We start from the raw sequence: 10,958 nt of genomic DNA, 5'->3' as shown, positions 1-10,958 counted from the left end.
AAATGCGTTCGCGAGAATGGAGAGAAGAGCAGATTTCGGGATTTGCGTTTGCTTTCGGACAATTCATGAGGCACCCATTTTCCAAGTTTATGAACCTTTCCAAGTTGTTGAAGATGACGATGAACAATTGTATGGTTTGAACTAAACTTTATTGCCAATTCTTCAACTGATAATGCAGAATTTTCTTCAAGTAATGCCTCAAGGAGATTATCATCAAACTCAACTGGACATCCTGTTCGATCTTCATCTTCAAAGCTGAAATCTCCACTTCTGAATTTTGCAAACCATCTACTGCAAGTTCTTTCATTCAAGCATTCTTTCTCATAAACTGAGTGCATGTTTCGAGTCACTTTGGCTGCAGAGTTTCCTTTTTTGTACTCATAAAACCTTATGTGCCTTAAATGCTTTTTGGATTTTTTTTTTGGCAACCCTTGCAGTTAATAAAGAAATTATTATTATAATAATAATTATTATTATTATTATTATTATTATTATTATTATTATTATTATTATTATTATTATTATTATTATTATTATTATTATCAAGGCGGCAAGCTGGTAAAATCATTAGCACGCTGGGCAAAATGCTTAGCGGCATTTCGTCTGAGTTCAAATGCCGCCGAGGTCAACTTTGTCTTTCATCCTTTCGGAGTCGACAAAATAAGTACCAGCATTGTGTCTATAGTAGAAAGAAACATCATCATCATCATCATCACAATTTTCAGATTCAAATTTATGGTTGGAAGAAAACGAAAAAGCTCCTATGATAGTTTAACACAATGAACCATACATACATACATACATACATACATTGATATGGATGTTCGAAAGGACTATGGAAGGTCAGAGTGATATACCAAATTGGTTTGCTACAGCAAGGACAAATCTTGTTGCCAAAAATGAAATCACCGAGATGGCAGGAAACTATAGGCCCATTGCACCCACCATTTTTCCACAATTAATTCCACTATAGTCGCAATATACACCATTTGAAAGGTATTTTTCGAAAATTTGATTAAAAAATATCCATTTTCCCGAAGGTAGAGAGGAAACAAAATCGGTAGAGGGGGGGGGGGACACTTGTTTAGGCATATCGCTTATCACATCTATTTCCTCGTTGAGTGGAAGTTTCATTAATCCGATATGTGTGTGTATGTGTATGTTTGTGTATGTATTTATGTATGTATGTATGTTATTCAGTTTTATTTCAAGATTTCTTGCCAATAGAGAAAGAACCAGTGTCTAACCTAGATCCAAGGCTCCTTCATTGGAATTTCAACAACATCAACAGAGTATCTTTGTATGTATGTCTCTTCTAATTTTTAATTATTATAAATCTTCTACTGAGGAGGGAGCCGGTATCCAACAAAGATACAAGGCTCCATCTTTGGGATGTAGCTAACACAGACAAATTCACATTTGGAACTTGAGAAAAGTCTTGCATATGTTTACTGTTCCACTCATAGATTGCACTTGTAATATACAAATCAGCCGGTCAATATCTCTTTCTGAAAATCCCAGTTTATCTGGATTCTCCTTTAAGCATTTACTAACAAAACCTGGTGCTTCAATTATTATTGGAATGAATATGAATTCATAGTCTAGATATATTTAGAAGCTGGAGGTTTCGAAGCAGTTGACCACAGATATTCTCTTTTTGTTTGATTTTCAAAGAGATATTTATATCTACAGGGCAGCTGACCTCTATGATGGTACATACCTTTGCCCCTCTGTTTCCAAATAACAATATCCGGTCCATTATGTTTACGTTTAACAGAAGTTTTGATGGGAATATTCCCCCAGTATTCTTTGAGTTGGTGCTTATGAATGTATTCTGTAACAGGGATTTTTCTAAGTTTATTTCAGGAGAGTATTTTTTCGGATGGCATTGTAAATTGTTTTAGCAACAACATCGTGCCACATAGGGAGGTAGTACAGAAACATGGCATAGCCTACACATGCAGTTGTACCTTGTGATTACAAGAGCGTCACTGTCTCTCTTGGATCTGTAGTCTTCGAATCAGCTTTCTCCTTTCTGGTTTGTATGTATGTATGTATGTATGTGAGCGTGTGTCTACCCGGTTCTATTCGAAAACCCTTTGTAATGTTGGTTTTATAATGAGTTACAGATACTCCTTCATAAATATAATGAATGAATGATTGATACTTCGGAAGCTGTTTACCTACTTTTATATTTTACTTGTTTCAGTTCTTCGACAGCGGCCAAGGGAGGTTTTTAGTCTAGTACTTATTCTATCGAGCTTTTCGTCCAAAGTTCTACGGCCACACAGCGCGCACACATACACACAAATATACATATATATACACGTGTGGGTACTATTTTGGCGTGTGATCTATTCAAGGGAGATTACTTTAGGTTACTTTTTAGTTTAGTTTGTGTTAGTGCTACTTTCCGTGTGATCTACGTGAGCAAATTTACTTTGGTAGGTGATCTACGCACTTATTTTGATTTATTATATGGTTTTTCTCATTATCAAAATAGTAAGAAGTTTGAAAAAATACATTTACAGTGCTAAGTACGTACAAAATAATTTAAAAAGTAACCTAGAGTAATCTCCCTTGTATATCACACACTAAAGTAGCACCCATGTGTGTATGTATGTATCTGTGTGTGTTTTTATATATATATGTTTATAGTAGTAACAACAACACATGGATGGAATTTATAAATATTTTAATGCATCGCTATGCGCATTCCCACCAAGCACACGTTTCTTAGGACTATTATCGTAAGAAACGTGATTTGTAGAAACACACGTAGCGATGCATTAAAATATTTATAAATCCTATCCATGGATTATCATTATTATTATCCTACATTATACTGACACAGCTCGATACAACCCACAAAAACTGTTATTGCTAGTTGGTATCATTAGGCTGTACCTGGCAAATTGAAATAGGAGCTTTTATATACATATTCAAAAACATTTCCCGTAAACGAACTTAGAGGATGTGCGTGTGTGTGTGTGTGTACAATGGACTTCCACACTTTCCGTCTACCAAATTCACCCACAAGACATTGGCCAATCCTGGGCCATAGCAGAAGCCACTTGCCCAAAGTGTTGCACACTGGGAGTGAAGAAAAAAACCACATGGTTGTAAAGTGACCTCCTTAAACACCCTGTCATGCTTACTGTTTACAAGCAGTTATGAAATATTAGAAAAAATGTAAGAGAAAAACAAAAGAACAAAAGTATGAGACGTATAGAAGATTAGACTAAATAATCCGGCCGGAACAATATTTATAACTAAACCAAGTGCTTCGACTGTCAGTCGTTGTGCTGAAGTCGACCTGTACTTCGCCCCTTGTTATGCGTGGTTAAAAACAAAACTTCGAGAATTTCCAAGTTATTGAAATGACAGAGGCAGAAGAGTTAGACGGTGCTACTATTTTGGCGAATGCTTTAAAACAACAAGTAAGCTTTATTATTATTATTATTATTATTATTATTAAAATTCCGCCGAGGTTGACTTTGTCTTTCATTCTTTCGGGGTGGATAAATTAAGTACCAGTTGAGGAGTGGGGTCGATGTAATTGACTTGCTCCCTCCCTCAAAATTTCAGGCCTTGTGCCTACAGCAGAAAGGATTATTATTATTATTATTGTTATTAGAGCTGGTTAGCACGCCGAGCTAAATGTAGCGGCAGTGTGTCTGACTTTACCTCGGCTGAGGTTAACTTTACCTTTCATCCTTTTAGGGGACGATGAAATGAGTACCAGTTGAGCCCTGGGGTCAATGTAATCGACTAACCCCTATCTCCCGAAAACCTCGGGCTTTGTGCCTGTAATAGAAAGGATTATAATTATTATTGTTCACTTCTGCAACCATTCCTTTCGATATTATGTTGGTTAAGAGAGTTGTAGACTGATAAAACTAATAGGGGCGTCGAACAAAATGCTTTATGTCCTCTTTATTCGAACACCACCGAGGTCAGCTTTGCCCTTTCACCCTTCTATTGCTGAAATAAGAAAAGTACAGGGTCTTCATATATTTGGCTGTTTACTCCCATTAAAAGTTGTGGTCATGTGTCTGCGACAGAACTCAATTTGTTGTTGTTTTAGCTCCGGACCAAAGCGAAGGGTCCTGTCAGAGGGCCCTGGTCAACTTGAGTGAGATGATGTGAACTCCTTCCCCTTTCTGGTGAATCAAAAGCATTCCGATGGTGACTAACCCCTTTTTGTGTGCAGGATACACAGGAACATATTGTCTAGTGTGTGTCTTTTAAAGGTGGTAGGGGGTGATTTGATGGAGATTTGGCTGTTATTTTCAAACATTTGTCTCGTTAACTCTTATTTTTTTGCTGGTTAAAAAGGTGAAAGTAGCCCGGTCAGAGTAGAATCGAGCGGAGTTTCGTTATAGCTCACCCACATAAGGGGAATTTTTAATTTTTTTTTTTACACCGCGCACTTCCAAATGATAGGGGGAGGGACTTTTATTTTTAAAAATGTTGAAAATCTATTTCCCCCCTTTCCTTTCCTAGGGTCCTTAATGACGGATTTTAGTTTCTTTTTTTTTTTTTTTGCACTACGCACTTACAAACGATGGGGTAAGCCTTTAAAAAAAAATTAGAAATTCATGATTTTGGAATGGGTCAGTAAGTTGCTGGGCCATGTATAAAATACAAAATAATATGTGAAATAGAGATGGACTTCATATTTTGTGTGTGACTTTATTTAAAAAATTTTCTTAAAATGTTGACAGAAAAAACATATAATGAAATCATTCACTCAAAATTTCACAACTAGTTTTTTAGCTTACCAACTAAACTTAGGAAAACACCTATGAATGATAGTTCATTATAAAGTTTTTAAAAATCAATAGTCTGTAATTCTACCTACCTACCTAATTACCCACCTACCTTCCTTCCTTCCAAGCTGGCATAGGTTGGACGATTTGATAGGATTCAATAACTCCAAGGTCCGTATCCAATTCCAGTGACTGCTTTTAGCAAAGTTCTTATGGCTGGATGCACTTCCTAATGCCACTCACTTTACAGCATTGATTGGGTGCTTGTTTTGTACTAACTGTACTATCATGGTTACCATGCAGTTCACAGGACTACAAGCCTTGGGGTAAGTGGCAGGTCAGCTTCATGCTAGGAGACAAGAGGATTACTGTGAGGTGTGGGGGCACAGAGCAAGTTTCTGCAGAGGGATCTGCATGGTGTATTCACATCTAGGAGAAGAAAGAGAAAACTATCAGTAGATAATGGCAATAAGGTGCTCAGATGCCCCCCCTCCAGCCCAAGGCACAAGCTGAGTAGGAGTGGGTGGTGGGTGGTTTGCAAGATTTTATGGTAAGGCAGACTACCAAAATGGGTTATTATTGAAGAGTGACTGAAACAATAGTCATGAGCTGGGAAAGTCAGATGGATAGAGAAGTGTAGGGGCCGTGAGCAGCAGGAATAGTAAAAATAATTCAGTTGCTGAGAGTGGGGCGAGGACAAGACAGAGGCAGTTTGTGGAGCCAGTGAGGATGAGAAGGCAGGCATATACAAGGGGGTGCTGAAAAGTTCCTGGCTTTAAGGGTATCATGAAAGGCCCAGTTGGAGACTCAACCTTCCAAATTCTTTTACAGAGCTTAAAGAAACTGCAATAAGTGTGTGAATCTGAGAGGGGAATAAATTCAATAAAATCATAATTAATTGATCCTCCTGTATTTTCTTTTACCCAAAGCCAGGAACTTTCCAGCACCCCATCATACATTTTAAATTGGATACCATTTACTTTGATAAGCAGTACTTCTTTTCATCTGCTGACTCTGTACAAACAAGACATAATCCACCAATCCAAGATGACAGTAACTCTGAATAAGAACTGAATTAGAGTGTGACAGTCCATCCAACCCATACCAGCATGGATAGTGGGTATAAAAATGAGGATGATGGTGATTTACAATTATAAAATATCAACTATTAATTCATCATAGCCATTCTTTTTACACCTGCCTTCCATTCTGGTTTGGGTTATGTGGTCTGTCACACTCTAATTCAGTTATTCACTTCTTATTCAGAGATACTATCTTGGATCAGTGGACCACATCTTGCTTGTATAGTGTTGGCTGATCAAAAGAAGTACTGGATTTATCAAAGTAGATGCTATCTAATTTACTACAAAATGCTAATTTAGTGTATGAAATTCTAGATCATATTCCAGTCAATAGCTAATATTTTGTTGTCTCTGTCTACTAATGTGTATTAATTATTTTTGATGACTTTATCCTCATTTCTCTGTCTGCACTCACTTTTATTCACCTCATACTTTGAGGGACCATGAAGATATCTCATCACCACTATTTTATCTCTTGCTAGCTCCACCCACTCATTCTCACCATCATCTTCATTATCATTTAACATCCTCTCTTCTAAATGTGAGTAGCCATGTAGCTCCTCTATAGTAAAATTCCTGCTGTACCTTCTCTCATACTTTAACCCCTTATTGCCTAGAACAACTCTTCCACTAAGGCTTTCTAGTCATGCAAGCTACATGGCAACCTCACTGATATTGGTGACACAAAAAAGCCCCCAGTGCACTCTTAAAGTGGTTGGCATTAGGAAGGGTGTCCAGCCATAGAAACCAAGCCAAAGCAGACATTGGAGCACAATGTTGTCCTAGGATCCATTGGATCCACTCACGCTGTCCAACACATTTTACCATGAAGCATGAACATTAAATGGTAATGACAATGTGTCTGAAGAAAAAGGACAGAGAGGAACAGATTTATAGTTGTGATAGGATAGCAGTGGAGAGAGTAAAAGAGGGGATACTATTGGAGGAGGAATTATGGCAGGGTACAAGGAAAAGGTAAGGGATTACTGTCAAAGGTTAGTGAGAAAAGGAAGGGACGAATAAGAGAAGTGAAAAGGTGGCTTGTGTAGGGGGTGTCTAGGGCTATCCTACATTATAAGGGCAAATGTGGTAGAAAGGTGTGAGGAAAAGAGGATAGGAAGGGAGCGATAGACTGGGGGTAGAATGGAATCCTCAGATAGTCATTGAAGGATAGAGAGGTGTAGGGATCATGGGAGTAGGCCAGAGGTGGGGAGGGAAGATGAGAAAGGGTACTGAGGTGGTAAAGAAGCTGTTTTGAGAGGACAGTGAGAGAAATTGAGGGAGAGGGTGAGTGCAGTGAGGGCAATTCAGGAAAGAGAGACTGGAGGGTCCCATAAAAATATGTTAATCTTCCATGTTGTTTATATATTACTGTTTATGTTTGTATACATGCATACTTAGTTTCAACATACTCAGTTTTTATTTCTGCATATTTCTATATATTTTCTGCATTTATCCCCTATTTATTCTGTTTATTGTTTTTACTTGGTCTTCTGTTCTGTTTGCTTCAGTCAAAAGACCTAATTATTTTCTATATATCTTTTTCCATTAAGTTACTGAACTTAATATATAATTCTTTGTAAGCCTGTTCTGTCTCATGTATTGTACACACACTGCCCTACAACCATCCCTGAATATTTAAAACTGTCACATGCCTGTGTGTGATATGTTTGGCTTATAACTTGTTGCTTTTCTTTTCACATTGATCCAGGGTATTGAATATGTGTTTGGCATTGTTGGTGTTCCGGTTATCGAAGTTGCAATGGCCATGCAAACTGCTGGCATCAAGTTTGTGGCTATGAGGAACGAGCAAGCTGTAAGTATTATTTACAAAAATCTCAAGTAAATTGAATGATTCCAGTTTTAGCCTCAAACTGTTCCCATCCATCAGTATTGAAATGGGCTGGGGTGAGAGTGGAGGGTTTTCAGAACTACAAGGGGAAGTCAAAAATAATATGCACTTTTGCCAGTTCTTTCTTTAAGTTGTTTTCACTGCCTCCGGTGCTTGCATGCTAAAGGGTGGTACTCTTGTAGTTATGTAACCAAGATTCGACCTTGATCTCTTCAGTTTTCTTTCTTATGTTACAGAATAAAAATGGCTATTCTGCTGGTAGAATAGCCATCAAGGAAAACCAGAGATCTGTGATTTGATTTCTCTAGTCTGAAGGTGTATCAGGGGCTGAAATTCAATCTAGGTTTCAAGTGCCCTACTGCATAGAAGTGTGTGATAGGATCAAGAAGTTTAAAAATGTCTGGACAAGCATGAAGCCTGAAGAGGGAGCAGGTCACTCATCAGCCTCCATCACTGACATGAAGTTTCAAGAAGCTTGAGAGATGGTCCTGGTGAACCGACAAGTGACCTTTGGTGAGGTGACATGCTCTCTGCAAATTAGGTTTGTGCATACAAAATCACACCAGGTGTTGTGTGTATTTATTGAGCGAAAACACCTAAAGCTCCACGAGGCTCCGGCAGGGGGTAGTGGCAACCTCTGTTGTACTCTTTCGCCCCAACTTTCACTCACTCTTTCTTCCTGTTTCTTGAGTAACGCTGTGATGGACTGGCGTCCCGTCCAGCTGGGGGGAACACATATGCCATAGAAACCAGGAAACCGGGCCCATGAGCCTGGCTAGGCTTTAAAAGGGTGCATAAATAAATAAATAAAGACAGTTATTGCTGCCTCTCTTAAAGAAAGTCTCGAAATTCTGGAATGCACCTCATATTTTATTCATTCACTGAAATGAAACACAAAATAGTAATGAGCTTTGCAAACTGTATAATAGACTGCCTAATAGTCTTTTATGTTTAAACTTAGATGTTTCTCTTGCATTATTTCATTTGGGGATCAGCTCTGTACTATCTTGATCACATTTTCTTTCTATCTTTCTCTGCTCTTCTTCTTCTGTTTGTATGTGTAATCATGTGCTAGGATATGTGTGTGTGTTCTTATTTTATATTATCTTTGTGCAATGGAGCTCGTATTTGTGTGTGTACATGTGTGTGTATGTGTATCTGTGTGCGCAATAGAGAAATTATACAGACTGAATAAGTTTTTACAGTCTCATTATGACTTCCCATCTTGCGTACCAATATAATATTACAATAAAGTTGTATATTTCTTACAAGATGGTATGGTGAATTTTATCACTTCACCAGCATTAAAAAGGTTTGCCTGCGCTTAGACTAAAGAGAGCTTTCTAGCCTGTATCAGCTCTTATTTGATTACTGCCTCCTAGATGAATAGTCTGCAATAGTCTGCAGAATCCATGTTTCCTTCATACATACCATTCCAATGAATAAATTTAAAAAATAGATCTAATGCAAATCAATAACTGATCCCTTAACATCCTCTTTCACAATGATGTTAACAATCAAAGCCACTACAATCAATAAGGATAAAAATCAGTTTGATCCTGCTCATCTTTGATGGTTAGTGAGGTGAGTACAGGAGTGAAGACATGATAGTCAATGTCATAGACTTTGGAGCAGAGGGTGCAAGTGCACCCTTAAAATTTTTGGGGTGGAGAAGAACAATGAAAACACCTGGAAAATCCTCCAGTAAAACTGGGTTTCCATCCCCTAAGCAAATTTCATTTATGGTCAACATCTACTTATTGTGTTCGACTAACCCAATTGACTGTAAATAAAAGCTTGGAAAGCAAAAAGATGTCATTTAGATTTTAGTTCCTGTTGCTGTTCTAATGGTGTACAATTTTGTCTTCCAGGCTTCTTATGCTGCTAGTGTGATTGGTTACCTAACAAGAAGGTAAATTATTCTTTTTCTTGGTATAGGTGGAATTCAAATCTTGCAATGGTCCTTGTGGTCTATCACATATTTTACTTACTTCAGTGAAAAAAATAAAACCGGGCACATATTTTACTTGCTTCAATGAAAATAAAAATAGAGCTAGGCACTTATTTTGTTCACTTTAAATGGAAAAAGATGTTGCTGCTTCATCACTGCTGGATGAAGACCACTCAGCCATGTGAACAATTGTTTGAATAATTCAGATATAGATATAATCTATGTCAGTGCTTCTCAAACTATCTGATGTGGTGTACTGGCAGTTTTTTTTTTCCAATGTGCCAGGGACCAGTAATATTTCTTAGAAATATTAATTTATACTGGAAACAATATATATAATGAATGTAATAAAAGTTGACAATTTTTTAAATCTTATATTTATTTTGTAAACAAATAATACAATATTACATAAGAATTTTATGTTTCTTTCTTTTCTGGAAACTTGCCACAGACCGGTGCCATGGAACACCACTTTGAGTAGCACTGATCTATGTCAAATTTTTTATTTCTTTTAACAAATAACTACAATAAACAGTTGGAACTCTGTAAATTTTACAAGTATTTCATTAGGTGTTATTGCCGAATTCAGACTTGTCATCACAGAATCCAGACTTGTCATCACTTGAAGATAGGCCTTCAGTCGTCTTCTCAAAATGCAATAATTCTTCAAAATACTCATCAATGTTATGGAAAGATTAAGTTTTTGACAAATCTCCAAATTTCAGGATATGAGAACGATTCACTGGAGTGGATCCCCCATTGCCTTTTCCAAGACCATGACAGGATTTGAAATCAGCACTGCTTGTTAACTACACACTAGTAAATGTAAGTCCTCGATACAATGTTTGGAAACAGGATGGGATGTCATAGATAGAAAGCCTTTTATCATTGGTCTTTTCTAGATCAAGGCTGGCCTGGATTGAACCATCAGAAGGTTGTATCCTGCCCACTATGATACTTGGTGTCTCCCCTCCAGTCAATAAACTGATTGTAGATATGGAATACCTCAGTGGCTACATTACTGAACAGTGGTTATAATATTGGGCTACAAGCATGACACTGGTGTTATGTTTCCCTCGGACTGACTCGCAGAGATAACATAACGAGTTATACAATTTAATTATTACATTTATTGTTCAATTACATACAAAGAACGCACTCACCCAATGTTCGTTATGAATAAACAAAAGTCATGTCCGCCATATATATATCAATGACATTTTACTACGACAGTCCCACAAGACAACAACAATGAAACAATGAACTCAGACGAACCACATGACACACGGAACGTCAGACGT

At 37.5% G+C, this 10,958-nt stretch overlaps 1 protein-coding gene across 1 annotated transcript in view; it reads left to right on the top strand.

Moving 5' to 3' along the window:
- The first annotated feature begins 2,642 nt into the window (after positions 1–2,642).
- LOC106872707 (2-hydroxyacyl-CoA lyase 1) overlaps positions 2,643–10,958 on the top strand; it is a 34,976-nt gene continuing 26,660 nt past the window's right edge. Inside the window, exons 1-3 of the mRNA XM_014919783.2 lie at positions 2,643–3,440; positions 7,566–7,670; positions 9,578–9,618. Coding sequence (XP_014775269.1) covers positions 3,381–3,440; positions 7,566–7,670; positions 9,578–9,618 — 206 coding nt within the window. The 5' untranslated portion in view covers positions 2,643–3,380. The remainder of the gene's footprint in view (positions 3,441–7,565; positions 7,671–9,577; positions 9,619–10,958) is intronic.

The sequence above is a fragment of the Octopus bimaculoides genome, chromosome 1, assembly GCF_001194135.2.
Source record: "Octopus bimaculoides isolate UCB-OBI-ISO-001 chromosome 1, ASM119413v2, whole genome shotgun sequence".
NCBI lineage: Eukaryota > Metazoa > Mollusca > Cephalopoda > Octopoda > Octopodidae > Octopus > Octopus bimaculoides.
This window is presented reverse-complemented; position numbering and strand designations above follow the sequence as displayed.